Source organism: Cotesia glomerata, linkage group LG3 (genome assembly GCF_020080835.1).
Source record: "Cotesia glomerata isolate CgM1 linkage group LG3, MPM_Cglom_v2.3, whole genome shotgun sequence".
Classification (NCBI taxonomy): Eukaryota; Metazoa; Arthropoda; class Insecta; order Hymenoptera; family Braconidae; genus Cotesia; species Cotesia glomerata.
The window spans coordinates 20,212,919-20,229,591 of NC_058160.1; the positions used below are offsets into that span (position 1 = coordinate 20,212,919).

Genomic DNA, 16,673 nt, shown 5'->3' on the forward strand with positions numbered 1-16,673 from the left:
TAGTAGTATAGTGAAAGAGGGAAACCAGAGTAGAAAGGCGAACAACTCGAGAGAGTTTACATTGAGAGTGAGAGTATATACGGAGAACAGTAAAGGCAGTGAAAGCGCCGGCGCCGAGTACGTCGGTTAGGAGTCAAGCATAGGAATATAACCGAGTAGGAGCTGGGGTCGTATCAGGACAGAAGTGTGGAATGAAACTCGTACTCTTGCCCGTTTCCCTTCTCCCGGCTCGCGGACTTTCAGCTCACTCTGAGTAGCTCTGAGGAAAGGGATAAGGGGGTGCCACGCGCACCCGCTGGGTCGTTCATCCCCCGGGTCAAGGTTACATCCGCGTAACCCTCAGCTGCGTCGTTGTGCTACGTACACATATACGCTGCTTCTTCTGCACCTGACGACTTTTTATCGATCTTATACTTTAACCAACATATCTGAGGGCGATTCTGGGCGAGATACTTGTCATATTTTTTTACACAAAAAACTCTACTTGATTCAAGATAAATATTTACTTTTAAATCTCACTCTTGTTTCAAAATAGTCACATCTGTTATGTTAAGAAATTATCTCTTGAGTCAATAAGTTATAATTCTCGAAAGAATAGCAGAAAATTTTTTATGCAAAAATTTTAACTTTTAATGAAGCAATTTAATGTTGTCAAAAAGATTTCTTCAAAATATTCCTTTTTCTTTTGGTAACATTGGCTCAAAATATTATTTAGTTTATTATTTTGGTTTAAACTAATCATATTTTGAATGAAGAAATTATTATTTAAAATAAAAATGTAAATAATATTGAAGTTGGAGAAACATTTGACAATTTTTAAAATTTTTTGTAATTAAATTATTGTAAAAAATTTTTTTTTTAATGTTTTACATGTGGAAATTCGAAAAAAATATAAATGCAATTTTTTGAAATTATCCTTTTAGGAATAATATGTTGAAAAGAAAAAAAAATTAAAAATCTAATTTAAGAATTTAGAAACCCAGAAAATAAATTATCGTACTATAATATATATTCGATTTTTTTCCAAATAATTTTTTTGGTTCAAAATTATTTCTTTTTAAATTCAACCAAATTTGTTTTTTGTCAGTATACAATTCAATTTTAGGAAGAAGTAAAAGTGTCAAATTTTTCAAAATACTTAATAGTAGAAAGTTGGTATATTATGACCGTGCTAAAGCAATGAATAAAGAAGGATTACGTTTATTCACTTAAATAATATCAAGAATACTTCGTATTAATTATTGTCAATTATGAAAGATAGTGAGATACTTTCTCAATATTTTGTTAACTTATTATAACTAACGTGAGAAAATTTATCATGTTACCCAGTATACCAAGTTTGATAACATTCATTTGAATACATACTTACAATGTTTCAAAAATCATGCGTACACATGTTGAAAATAGCTTTACATTGACAGAATCTTATGAATAAAATCATAACAATTACAATGCCTCTCGAAAAGTTTGGTAAATAAAGCTGATAACGAATACAAAATCTTAAACAGTTTATTCGTTATTCAGTCATAACAATAAATGTGTTTAAGTAACTTAACGAAATATGAACAGACCACCCACGTAATCGCGATGTAGTCATATTCTCGATTGTCTTATTAATAAGCGTATTTTTAAAAATATTATTAGGTATTTTTTTTTCGGAGCTTCAAAAGCACTGTTTGATTAATTCTTCAGTGTAGAATTACATCGTCAATGAACTGTATATTCAAAGTAAAATTAATATTCAAACTCTTGGGATTCGGTGCACTTTCATATCTCCCTTCTCTTATAGTTGATCAATTTGCATGCACATGTATAATTCGTAAATTGTCAAGAGGGTAAAGACGGAAAGACCCTTTTCTCTTTACCATAACATACACAAAACCCGAAAATGCACTCTTCCCTCTTTCACGTTGGCCCTCACATTGTATGTAATGTACTGCTGTCGAAAAGTATTCTTTATTTCAATTACTGAGCTATTACACATAAAAAAGACCCATTTCTCATTTAAATTATATGGTAATAATTGTCTTTTGCGGTTATAGTCAGACTTTTTACAATTTTTTGTTAACTATGCTATAAAATAAATTTTTACTTTCTTATACTACAACACACTTGTCGACACGTTATATCGATCGTGTTATAATCTATCTTACATCAAATTATAAAATAATAGAATCATTTGTTAGCAAAATCATTTGTTAACCGAAAAAATTATTTTATTATTGTTTCATAATATTATGTTTTTTCAATTCAAGAAATTACTCATCTTTGATCAATAACTCACAACAATTATTTATTTATCCAAGAATTTAGAATTCAAGAATAGGAGTAAGAGTTTTTGAATCGACCCATGGTTTTGTTCAAAATATTTTTTTTGGTTCAAGTTTGTTTTGATCTTTAATATCAAATTGAACACTAAAATTTTGAAATTCTTTGACCTATAAAAATTATTATTTTTTTATAACTTTTCAGAAAAAAAAAATTTACTTGAACTAAAAAAATTCTCAGGACGACTTTTGAGCATGAAAAAATTTTTTGGGTCAAGTAAATTTTAGTTGAAAAAAAATGATTGTTGTTTTTTTGACTATTTTATTGAGTCTAGTAAATATATTATTATAACAAAGAATTTCTCTTTTATATGCAGACATTACATATGATTGCATTTTCAAATGTTTTATAGGTAATAAATTTTTAATCCGAGAATGTGAATATACAATTCCGATGGATGAGAATGATTATCGAAAAAATTTGATTTATTTCTCAGTCAAAGTGTCGATGTATACATATATTTAAGAGTATATAGTACGTAAAAATAAGGGATGATAAATTTTGCCGAAAAGTAAGAGAGATAAATCTTCTATAACCTTAACTCTCCCTGCTTGCAATAATTTTGACTGATCGCATAGAAGGCTAAAAGGAAACAAAGGGGGTGCGCTTTCGTTTATTGTCTTAAATTGCTAATTGGACTCCAGTATAAACCACTGGCATTCTATGCCATTTGCTGGTGCACTTGCACGGAAAAAAGAAAACTCGAAAAATTACAGTATAAAATGTAAAATCGGTCCCGTCGTTATCAAAACTAGAAAAATTACAGTTTGAAATAACATTTTTCTAAATTCAATTTTTTAATTTAATATTCAGAGCTTACAATTTAAATATTACATTCTACAATGTAATTCTTATAAAATCTGTAATAATTACAATCTGAAACTGTAATTTTTCCAGTTTTCATCACGAAGCGCCACGTTGCATTATATACTATAATTTTTCGAGTTTTCTTTTTTCCGTGTGTATATTTTTATCCTTTTCTTACGAAAATTGTTTTTAAATTATCCTTCTCTTTCTTCTTCTGTATAGTGTATAGTAACGAATGAGAGAAGTTGAGATACGGAAGAAGAAGGAACAGAACGTTGATATAAAGAGAGTAGAAAATAAACAAGGGGAGAATAAGAGAATGATTAACGCGCTAGTCTCACCCTCAAAGACAAATGCATAGCATTGTTTCCTCACTCGCATCGCGATTTAACGGGATCTATCCACAGAAGTATACTTCCGTAATCTTCTCACTCTTCTCCATCTTACGGACCAAAAAATTTACGAGAAATATTCGTTTTAATATTGAGCAAAAGTGTTTTTTTATTCACATAAATTTACCGTTCAAGAATTCTTGTAGCTGTTTTTTATTTGTAACAGCTGTAACAGTATCTTTTTACAATTCTTTTGTTTAAACAGTTGTCACAATTTTAATTCATTATATATAATCTTAAAAAATAATAAACGTAAAACGTAATAATAAAATTTATAAAAAAGAAACATAAATTTTTCTTGTGAGCTTTTGGTTTAATTCAGATTATAATTAAATCGTTTTGCGTCGTATAAAATTTAAAATTTTAATTAATTCGTCTTGCAAACTGAAGCAAAATTTTTCAGAGTGAGGAAATATCATAAAAGCGTTTCCTGTTTACAACGACGTCGGCATTCTCGTCCTGTATTCTTTATCCTCTGCTCAATATTTTTTGGATAGTATACTCTCTATTTTCTGCTAGCTCTTATTCACTAATTTCCAAAAAAAAAATCATTGGCAAAAAGAACGAGAGGATTTTTCAGTAGAAGAGAATGTATATGGAATCACATGAACGTGTTAGTATCTATCCCTCGTTGTATTATAATGCACTCACCCAGCTATAATTTATGAATAGTTATTTTATGGTTTATAACTTCTTTTCATAAATGTTATCTACTTCATTTTTTCATAAATAAATCTTTTGTCCATATAAAAATAAAAAACAACTTTTTTTTTTATTATCAAAAAATTTTTATTTATTATCACATGGTATACATTTCAATAATATTCAGTTTAATACAAAATTCTTTAACTCCATTAAGTAAATATTGAGTCAAGTTTAATATAAAATAATTATAAATATTATATCAGTTCAGTTCAGTGTCGTTGTATACATTAATAATTTATGCACTTGAAAAAAAAAAATAACTTGAATCAAGAAAAAAATTCTTGAACCAAGCAAATAATTTTAAAGAATTTCATTGAGACGAAAAATTCTTATACCAAGTAAAATTTACTTAAACCAAAAAAAAATTCTTAGTTTAAGAATTTTTCTAATCAAATCAAGAATATGAAGTTCTTCAAAATTATTTACTTGAATCAAGTAAATTTTTTTTTCTGTGTGAAAATGTAATTATTAGACACCTGAAAATTTTTTGGATTTTCTTAATTAACAAATGAATATAAAAACATTGAAAAAAATTCTAAATCTAAAATTTAAAAAACTGAAATGCAATTTTTTTTTAATATTTTTCTAATTTTTATTTTATTTATGAACAAAATCAAAAAATAGTGGGCAGTCTGCTGATGTCAGCACTACGATAATTTAGTGTTTTTATTATTGTACATTAATACGTCATTATCACGATAGTTGTATACTTACAAAAGACAAATCTAATAATATCATTGTTTATCGTCTTTTAATGTCGTTAAATTCATTTTGACTATATACGTACACTATCTGACAGGATAACGCTGATAAGTTGGATATTAATCTAATAAATACCCTTGCACTTGCAATCATAATAACAATAATGATAATAATATTTGTCTGTGTTGCTCTTACACAAGAATAAGAAGAAGAAACAAGTCGTTAATTGTGTATAAATTTTCACTGTGGTGGCGCACCAGTGCCTCGTACAGCCCTTAGTACGAGACGTCGCCGTGACTTTTGCATTAGTACACCGTAGAACATTGCGCGGTTCGCGTGAAAATTTTATATACTCCGTTTCACGGAATAATTCTCTAGTTAGTGATAGTTGATTTGTTTTCTTTTTGATTTTAATAATTTATTAAGTTAAGCTAATTTTTACTCTTTGAGACTATTTACTAAAAAGTGTTTTGTCCATTAAAATCGAGGTCAAATTGATTATTATCGATGATATAAAATCACAAGTTGTTAAACCACGAGTGCGTCATCGGTTGCTGGGCACGTGGTCTCACTTTAACTTATTACTATTGTAGTGCTAGATTTTTCTGGAGGTTAATGTACTGTTATTTTGTCGCACCTATTGCTGCTACTGGTGGATTAATTATTGGTGGGCTGGTGATTAATTTAAAAGAGCGATAGTAATTAGAATCGCACATTGTATTGCAATTTCTACTATTTTTCCAAAAAATTTAAATTTCAGTGGTTTTTATTTTTTTGCTGATTGTTGAGCAAATAACAAAATTTACTATTTAATTCCAACAAGCCACTGGAGCTGGTAAGAATAGAGATTTTTTATTTGGAGTAATTAAAAGATTTTTTTATTTGTAAACAAGTGATATGATTAATACTTTACTTTTCTAGTTGTTGTTCTATAGAAAATTTTAATCTATAAGATAATTTTCTTCTATTAACAAAAAGATACATAATATCATTCACCTGATAACTGGTGAGAAGACTATAATGATAAATTTAATTGAATTTAAAATAAATTTTTTACATCGAAAATAATTATTTTATAATGTTATCAAAAATAAGCACATGTTTTTATAAAAGTATTAATCGCAATCCAAACAGGACGTGGTTAGGTTACATTAGTGATAATTCTAGGTTACAACGTCAGTAAATTATGAAATAAATCTCATTCATACTATACTGATATTAATACATTTTTGAATTCCGATTTATTTGTATCTAAAAATATACGGGGTCAGTGTTTGACTTAAAGTTATGAGTCAACTATCAATACAAAAACAATAACAAAAGTAAATATAGACGCAAGATTTTATGTAATTTAATAAATTATTTTTTATAGAACGAAAATATCGAGTATAAATTATAGTAAATCTTAATGGTAACAAATTTTTCGACCTTTATTAAGAGTTTTCCAAAGAATGGTGCAAACATTGAAGCATTCTATCTTCTTGACATAAGTTTTATTTACTTATCGTTGTTTGCCTAGAATATGACACATAAAGTAGTAGATATTTTAAAACTTTGTTCTTTTTATGGATAAAATAGATTGCTCGTAGAAGTCAAATTGTAAAAAATTAATTAAAATTTTTATAGGTATTTTTTACGTATTACTCAATTTATTAATATTTCTTCCTGTTGATATTAATATTAAAAAAATCTGAAAAACGGTTGACCCTGTAGGCCATCTCTAGAATTATCCGCTATGTACGAACTGAAAAAAAAAAATCATCTTAAATCGAAAAAAAAAAATTCCTGAATTAAGTAAAATTTACTTAAACCAAGAAAAATTTTGTAGTTGGAAAGTTTTTTTTATTCAAATCAAGGCAATAAAGTTCTCCAAAATTATTTTCTTGATTCAAATTAATTTTTTTATTCTGTGCAAGCTCAAAATACTTACACTGAAAAAAAAAAATTCTTGACGAGTGTAAATTTTTTTGGCTCAAGAAAATATTAAAGAAGGTTAAAAATTTCTTGAATAAAGTCAAAGTTTCTTGAGCCAAGAAAATTTTTTCTTGCTTCAAAATAACTTTCGTTTTCTTTAAAATTTTTTTGGCGCAAGAAATTTGTTTTTGTGTATAAAATTCAAATTACAAGGTTTTAAGCTCTTCGAGTTCAAAAATAAAGCTTTTATACATTTCGAGCTTTTCTAGTCCAAAAATCTACTAGTTGTGTAAATATAGCACTATTTTGAATCCTTTGAACTGCGATACTCTATAACAAATCAAATGATTTCAATGCGGTTTGCGGCTTTCAATGTCATTTTTTTAACACAATTAGATTATTGTTTTATTGACGATTTATTTAATTGACAATTAATTACAGAAAAAAAATAAACCAGTCTGGAAGCATTTTTTATATTACTGCCTGGTCATATGATATATGATCTCTAATTCGTCAATTCAAAATTTAGGGTGGCTTCCAATTTTGTTAATCAAACGTAAGTCATCGATGCGGGTCATATTAAATAATCTTAATCATCTCAAACTTCTCACGAAAACACTTACATCACACCTAACATCACATCAAGGACACTGGAAAGTTGTAGTTAATTTTTTGAATTTTTTATAAAATTAATTTAGTAATGGAATTCATTTTTTTCATACGGTAAATGAACGCAAGGGATTATAGACACGTCATCTTGCAAACAATGTGACTATAATTCCAAGCAGGTTGTACCAATGAGTCATTTTCAATAATACATCTACTTAACTGACTTGCTCGTATGTATAACATATTCAATAACTCTGATAACTGGACAAGTGTATACTGTGTGACCGGGTACGCATTTATGCATGTTGCATGTACAAACTGAGCAACCGTTTTTCGTTCGTTGTCAACCTCAACGGCTGTTCAAACTACAGATATTAATATAGTTAGTCACTTTAGAAACAATTTCCTTTTGCAACCAGAGTAGAAGGTGGAGTTTTTTAAAAGAATTTATATAAATATCAATAAATTTATTATGTATTTATAAAGATCATAGTTATTCCATTGATTTTAAAATCACGATCTCTTGATAATGATCGATTTATTTATGTTATCATTAATTAATATAAATTTGAAAGTCATCAAAATTATTACTTAGAAAAGAACGGTACAAAATCTGGTTTGGAATTAAATATTTTATTAATATCTTGAAGTGAGTAAAAATTAAATTTGAAATAATACATTCAAAACTAATGTTAAATAGCATCAGTTTCAACTCATTTTTTTTAAGTACAACAGAAGAACATAAAAGTATAAAAAATAAATTTTATTTATATTTTTTTTTTATTTTAAGATTAGTAGAAAACTGATAAAAGCATATATGCACGAAAAAATTTTTGACATCAATTTTCTTGACTAAAAAATCTTTTCTTTATTTTGATCTCTCTTAGTTCAAACAAATATTATTTATTTTACTTCATATAAAATTAATTTCTAATATTTACCACAATAAATTAACTTTATTAAACGTTAACTAATAATTCTTTTTAAAATTAAACTGCTACTTTCTTGGGATAAGAAAAATTCAGTTCTTTAATGCTTCCGCTAAAATGACAATTTTATAAAACGAGAAATAAAATTATCTCGAGGTAAAAAAATTTTCTTGAATTAATTAAAAAATGTTTTTTTAGCTGAAGAAATAAATTAAAAAAATTTTTCCATCAGATGTCCAAGTTTTTAACAATTATCTAACAACATCTATAAATATTTTACAACGTAAAGGCTCTTCAACTTTAGTGCGACCTCAGGAAAAAAAACACCTACAGTCAACGCTCTCTGTATTGGACCTCTCTGTATTTGACCACATTCTTCCTCTGTATTTGACGATTTTACACAGCTCTTATGGACAAGGACGAGTCAAATACAGAGAATGGTCCTGTACGGGCGAGTCAAATACAGAGAGCGTTGACTGTATATCCTCCCAGTGTTACTAAATAGAGATAACAACTTATGTGTGGAAAAATATGGAGCAAAGTGTATCAAAATACTTATACTTGTTAATGATATTGATAAATAAAAATACTAATTATTATTATCATTATCATAGCTCAATATTATGTAGAATCATACATTTCTAGCCATATACTGTAATGACAACTTAATTATCATTTTCAGAACACTCAATTACTACTCGTTATTTTAGGCGGTCTTTTTTGTAGTTGATAAACCCAGTTGTAGAATAAGATTACTTAAAGTGTCTATTGGGTAAGAAACAAAAAAAAAAAAGATGCTCAGTTAGTCGGTAGAAATGTTTATTTTTTGTTTAAATTTATATAAAATTCGCCAGACGCCGGCGCTTAAGGTTGAGTGCAGCAACAAGCACCTTTATATTCGCGCCACACCGTTAAGTTCCTCCGTACGCACGGCTGCTTGTCAAGCATACACACGCCACTTTCCCTTTTTAAAATCGATCCCCGCGACGCCGTGAGCGCCTGACGACGCGACACCAAACAACTATATAGTTTTCCTTTTTGTACGCCTGGTTCTCTATGATTTTCTTTATTTATTATGTTACACATCATATTTTCTACTTTCCTTCATATTAGTTTTAATTATTCATATAAAATAAATAAAAAAAAAAAATTTTAAAAACTCTTGCTGAAAATAAGTTTAATTAAGAGCGGTTTATAGTTGATTTTCAAACGTGTTTTTCTCATGTATGTGATAAAATTTCGAAAAAAAACGCTTCGCTCTTCGATAGATAATTTAATTATCTATCGAAGAGCGAAACGCTTTTTTGGAAAATTTTCATTTATTTATGCATAAAATGCGTTTTAAGATTCCATTTGTTGTACAAGTATGACAGAGATACTTTCGTTTGTCCAATAGAGGGCGAGAGAGAGAAAAAATGTAAACCCTTCTTAAAATATTTTTAATGGTTGTTCAAAATTTTTTAAAATTGTCAAAATTCATTCGAAGTAAAATATACTCGTCCTACGAAAAATTTATTTGTTCAAAAATACAACAAAAAATTCTCCATTAACATAAACTTTTTTTTACGGGATGAAAATTTTTTACTGTGAACTTTTTCTGTTTGATTAAAAAAAAAATCAATCTCTTCAAAATAATCGAATTTTTTTGTCTTTAATCAAGTTAAATTTTTCCCTCAATGGAAAGATAAATAAAAATTATTTTTGAATTATAAAAAATTATTGCTTTAAATTCACAAAACAACCCTACATTTTGGTCACTTTTAAACAATTTTGAAAACTTAAAAAAAATTTTTGGGCAATCTTTTAAAAAGTTTTAATCGAGCTGATTTTTAGAGAGGGCTTTTAAAACATGATAAACTAGCATATTTTTATTTTATAGAAGATTAAAAAAAGGTAGTTTTTTTTTACGCCACCCTAATATATATGTATGAATATATAATTGATCATACATACAAAAAGTTAAAAAAGTAGAGACAAAATCAGTAATATCAATGTGCCTTTTTTATATCCTCCAGAACCCTCTGATTGGCACTCTATATTACCATCGAAAAAGTAAAGGTTCATAAAACAAAAACCCTCTTACCATATAGGTACCCACTATCAGCTCACTTTGTACTTTCCTTTTCAACGCCACCCGTAGGTACTATAAAATTTTTTACTCAACATCGCTGTTATTTCAATGAATTTTTAATATTATACTTTATTAAAAAATTTTAATTATTTGTAATTATACAAAAAGTTAATCATCATCAATAATAAAAAAATTTTTATTAGTTTTTAATGAAATATGTCGTAAAAGTGTTTCGATCTGAAATAGTTTAATGGAATAAATTGAACAAGTTATCATTTGTTAGATTATACACTTAATTTGTTATCACATTCTCTATTGTTGGATACGACACTCTGCTTTACGATAATGACTTAGAATGTATTAATGACTTTATTTCAAACAATAACTATTATAACTAATATAATTATTAACTGTAATTTACGAGAGATAATTTAAACCATGGTTGAATCACTTAAATAGAATTTTTTTTTTTCAAAAAATAAAAAAAAATGCAGCTTATAACTGTGACACTATTGCTAGCTGCTCAAGCAAGTTTTAAAAAATCGATTTGTACAAAAGTGAAAGTATGCACCAGTACAGTACCCTTATCTAGTACAGCCTGGAAATAGCTCCTACTACCCTCTTTTTTATTATTTTTATTTATTTCCATCCAACTCCCTTGAATTCATTCACGTCACAGTAAGAAAGTAATTAATACTAAAACAGGCGTCTTACAAAGGAACATGTTATCAACAATGTTATCGATAAAAGATGACAAAAATTTATAAATATTATAATATTAAATTTTTCATTTATAATTATATTATAAATAAAAAAAAAATTAATATTTAAAACATATTCTTTTTAAATGCGTACTTATTGAATTTTTAAAATTATTGAAGTATGACAATTGATTCATGAGAGTTTTTGTAATATAAATTTAATTATGACTCACCGATTAATTAGTATAATAATTAATAATAATGTATTTTTTTTTCTTTTATTAGTAGTGGCTCTGGGGCTAAAATTCTAATCAGCAATCTGCCAGCTCACGCTAGATTTGAAGACGTCGAGCTCCTGTTCTTGACATACGGACAGGTGCAAAACGTCGAAAAAGTACCATCTCGTGATGCAAATACACAAACTTTACTTCTTAGCTATGAAACTCAAGAGTTAGCACAGCAGTAAGTTTATCAATTTATTTTATTTATTATATTATATTTTTTTATTTTGAATATTTAGTTTTTGAATTGAAAATTTTTTTGAATTTTAGGGCTGTGAACGAGTTGAATGGCTATGAGTACGACGGAAATTCAATAAAAGTGGAAATGTCGAGTGCGGAAAGCCGACGAAGAGCACGTAACCAGCGTGGTGGCGTAGCCTTTTCTGGTTTACCGGGTTCTGGCCGTCAGACAGACTTTCCACTTCGTATTTTGGTACAGTCTGATATGGTTGGTGCTATAATCGGACGTCAAGGTTCTACCATACGTCAAATTACACAAATGACACGTGCTAGAGTTGACGTTCATCGCAAAGACAACGTTGGTTCTTTGGAGAAAGCAATTACTATTTATGGGAATCCTGAAAATTGTACAAATGCTTGTAAAAAAATATTGGAGGTCATGCAACAGGAAGCTAATAACACCAACAAAGGGTACGTTATTTATTATATTTTATTTTTAAAATACTCAAATCAGAAACCTAATCATTTTCTTATTTTGCTTAAAAAATAAATTAGTATTAAAAAAAAATTTAGATTCATAATTTTTTGAAATTCCTTTAATTTTTTCATCATATTTTATTTGATAAAAAAATTATAAACGTTGTCAAACGCCTGTTAATTTCAGTATCATTTATTTTATTTTAATTATTGATCTTTAAAAAATAATAATAATAAAATAAATTATTATTGCAGAGAAATCACACTTAAAATCCTTGCACACAATAATTTGATTGGTCGTATTATTGGCAAAGGGGGTAATACAATAAAAAGAATAATGATGGATACTGATACAAAGATTACTGTCAGTAGCATAAATGACATCAACAGTTTTAACTTGGAACGTATTATTACGGTCAAGGGCACTATCGACAACATGAGCAAAGCTGAGTCGATGATCTCCAGCAAACTTCGTCAAAGCTATGAAAATGATCTTCAAGCTATGGCTGTAACTATTGTTTTAATTTTTTCTATTAGTTTAATTATAATAAAGTAAAATCATGAAAACTAAGTCTTTATATTTTTAAATTCAACAGCCCCAGAGCATGATGTTCCCCGGTCTTCATCCGATGGCGATGATGTCCACAGCTGGTATGGGTTATAGTTCACGCGGACCAGGGCTTTATGGTTCTGGACCAGCGCCATATCCTTATCAAGGAAGTTTACCCCCTCAACAAGGAGTACCAGCAAGTGATGCTCAAGAAACAACGTTTTTGTATATTCCCAACAATAGTGTGGGTGCAATTATTGGTACAAAAGGCTCACACATCAGGAATATAATCAGATTTTCTGGTGCAAGTGTTAAAATTGCTCCTTTAGAACAGGAAAAACCTGCTGATCAACAAACCGAACGAAAAGTAACTATTGTCGGTTCACCAGAGTCTCAGTGGAAAGTAAGTATTTTTTTTATTTACAAACACATTTTTTTTCTCTATCATTACTTCGATTCATCGCGTTTTTCATTAAAATGACTTAGCAAGCGATTGCAACGATTCAATTTAATTGATGCTTTGGTCGTTAGATGTCAGTGATTTTGATCGAGTTACCTTAAAGGTAGTCTTAAGTTTTCTTAGGTATATGTTCTTGGTTACCGTGTGGCCAAGGTAAGAGACTATGGTCCGTGAATAGTCGGGTTCAATTCTCATCTACGGCTAAACAAATGAATCCTGCCGGTTTGGGGTAATGGCGGTACTTAACCATTACCTTGATTCGTGCAGGGAAATAAAAAGAAGAGTCTCCGTGATTAGTTTGTATTATTAATTACAATCTAATTCCCGAAATCTCTTCGACAAATTATTTTTACATATTTATATCATTTAAATAGGCACAGTCGTCGTCATTGATTTGTAACGGTTGGCAATGATTCGGGTAAAATAAAAAATTCTCAATTTGGACATCTCTCACTAAAAATTTCAATTAATAATATGTTCAGAAAATAAAAAAAATATACGAAACTATGAAGAAAATTCACATAAAATAAATAATTTTAAGCTCGGACAAACATAATTATAGAAATTTATCCAAATAAAAATTACTACACACACAGAAAGAAAGGTTCACTTGAACCAAGAAAATATTTTTCTTCCGAATTATTTTCTTGGGCGAAAAAAAATTTTTTTTTGACACAAGAAATTTCACTTATTCCAACAAAATTAATTCCTTGCTTCAAGAAATACGTATCTTGATCCAAGACAATTTATTTAAGTCAAGAAAATTTTCTTGTTTTGAGAAAATTTCTCTCTTGCTCCAAAAAATTAAGTTCTTGACAGAAGTAAATTTTCTTGTTTTGAGAAAATTTCTCTCTTGCTCCAAAAAATTAAATATCTTGATGTAAATTTTCATTAATATTTTTATTAACTAACATGTCAAATGGGAAGATCAAGTAATATTGAATCATTTTTTTCATTCAATATGTATAATAATTGCGCTCTAAAATAATCTAAAATGGGTATCAAATATTCAAGAGAAAAATTTTCTCAAGGTAAGAAAATTTTTTTCTCAGCTGAAGTAGATGGCGCTGCTTCCCCAAAGTATCTAAAAATCTTGATCAAATATAAAAAGTTATTGTATCAAGTATTTATGATAATTTGAATTAAGAAAAAATTACTTCCACCAAGAATAAAATTTCAAGAAAAATTTTTACTTCGGCCAAGACAACTTCGGTCTTCCTTCGGGCACCTGAAAATTTACTTGAGCCAAGAATTTTGTTCTCGAGTCAAGAAATCTTTCTTTCTGTGCATAAACATAATTAAAGATGAAAAATTCCTATAAGGTAAATCACCAGAGAAATAATTTGAATATTAAAAACTATACAAATAAAATATTTCAAATAAATTTGATGTTTCAATTAAAAGAAAATAAATAAAATATTAGTCTCCTCATAATTACAGTCTTAAAAATAAACAATATCAAATAACTATAGCTCAATATAAAGACATTTACTAAATTATTAGATCATATTATCATACAAAATTAAAATTGAAAAGGCCTAAAATTAGAAAATAGTCCATTAAAGCAATTTAAATTTTTTAAAAATGGAAATATAAACAGAAGATACAAAGGGAATTAAAAAATGATGACAAACCTAAATTCAGACAATTCGAATAAAAGACATCAAGGTTATTTGACATATACACAAATGAAAAACTCTGAATATAGAAAAGCTTTACAAATGAACATCTCCAATTATGGACATGAAAATTCGGAAATCTCTCAATATGGACATCTCTCATTAAAGAAAACCAAAAAAAAAGAAAATACAATTAAGTTAAAGTGATTGATAAAAAAAAATCGTTTTTATGGGAATAAGTGTGGGGATCAGATAAAAACAATTGTTCAAGGGTTATAAACTCTGCACCAAGACATCTTCGAAGAACTTTCCTGAAAAATTAATTTTTATTAATCATAGGTAATGTATGATTTTTTAATTTTTAGGTAGATTTTTTAGAAATCTATCTATTGAGCTGGTCTTCATGAATTTTATCATAGGATCACGAAAGAAAAGTTTAACATAAATAACCCTCGTCATTAACTCTAGTCATTAGTGATGAACGCTGCATTAACCTCGTACTTCTACGACCTGGACAATTTGAGCGACGACGAGATGGTAAGCGACTCGTCTCAATCATCAAATTCAGTACATCATAGCACGTGCCAGTGCTGATAATCGGCACCAGCCCCCTCAAAAATCTACCTAAAAATTAAAAAATCGTACATTACCTATGATTAATGAAAATTAATTTTTCAGCATAGTTCTCCGAAAAAGATGTCTTGGTGCAGAATTTATAACCCTTGAATAATTGTTTTAATCTGATCCCACACTTATTCACATAAAAACGATTTTTTTTTTTTATCAATCACTTTAACTTAATTTTAAATTATCTTTAACTTAATTGTATTTTCTTTTTTTTTGGTTTTCTTTAATGAGAGATGTCCATATTGAGAGATTTCCGAATTTTCATGTCCATAATTGGAGATGTTCATTTGTAAAGCTTTTCTATATTCAGAGTTGTTCATTTGTGTATATGTCAAATAACCTTGATGTCTTTTATTCGAATTGTCTGAATTTAGGTTTGTCATCATTTTTTAATTCCCTTTGTATCTTCTGTTTATATTTCCATTTTTAAAAAATTTAAATTGCTTTAATGGACTATTTTCTAATTTTAGGCCTTTTCAATTTTAATTTTGTATGATAATATGATCTAATAATTTAGTAAATGTTTTTATATTGAGCTATAGTTATTTGATATTGTTTATTTTTAAGACTGTTATTATGAGGAGACTAATATTTTATTTATTTTCTTTTAATTGAAACATCAAATTTATTTGAAATATTTTATTTGTATAGTTTTTAATATTCAAACTATTTCTCTGGTGATTTACCTTATAGGAATTTTTCATCTTTAATTATGTTAATGTGTAGTAATTTTTATTTGGATAAATTTCTATAATTATGTTTTTCTGAGCTTAAAATTATTTATTCTATGTGAATTTTCTTCATAGTTTCGTATATTTTTTTTATTTTCTGAACATATTATTAATTGAAATTTTTAGTGAGAGATGTCCAAATTGAGAATTTTTTATCTTACCCGAATCATTGCCAACCGTTACAAATAAATGACGACGACTGTATATTACTTTAAATTAATTATAAAATATAAATAATTTTTATAAAATTTCAGGCTCAGTATTTGATCTTCGAAAAAATGCGTGAAGAAGGTTTTGTAGCAGGAACTGAGGATGTGAGATTGACAATTGAAATTTTGGTACCCAGTGCTCAAGTTGGTCGCATTATTGGTAAAGGCGGTCAAAATGTAAGAGAACTTCAACGAGTTACTGGAAGTGTTATTAAGCTTTCAGAACAACAAGCAGTACCAGCAGCGGTTGATGAAGAAACTACTGTTCACATTATTGGGCCATTCTTCTCAGTTCAGGTAAAAACAAATAAAAGTTATTTTTATTGATAATTATTATTTATTATTGTTATTTTTTATTGAATGATTAAAATTTATTTTTAG

At 27.9% G+C, this 16,673-nt stretch overlaps 1 protein-coding gene across 3 annotated transcripts in view; it reads left to right on the forward strand.

The window, feature by feature from the left end:
* Positions 1–16,673, forward strand: part of LOC123260954 (insulin-like growth factor 2 mRNA-binding protein 2) — a 158,912-nt gene that overhangs the window by 137,249 nt on the left and 4,990 nt on the right. For all 3 annotated transcript variants that reach the window (XM_044722362.1, XM_044722361.1, XM_044722363.1), the window contains 5 exons: positions 11,444–11,620; positions 11,710–12,090; positions 12,352–12,604; positions 12,693–13,049; positions 16,338–16,589. In XM_044722362.1, the coding sequence (XP_044578297.1) occupies positions 11,444–11,620; positions 11,710–12,090; positions 12,352–12,604; positions 12,693–13,049; positions 16,338–16,589 (1,420 nt within the window). The remainder of the gene's footprint in view (positions 1–11,443; positions 11,621–11,709; positions 12,091–12,351; positions 12,605–12,692; positions 13,050–16,337; positions 16,590–16,673) is intronic.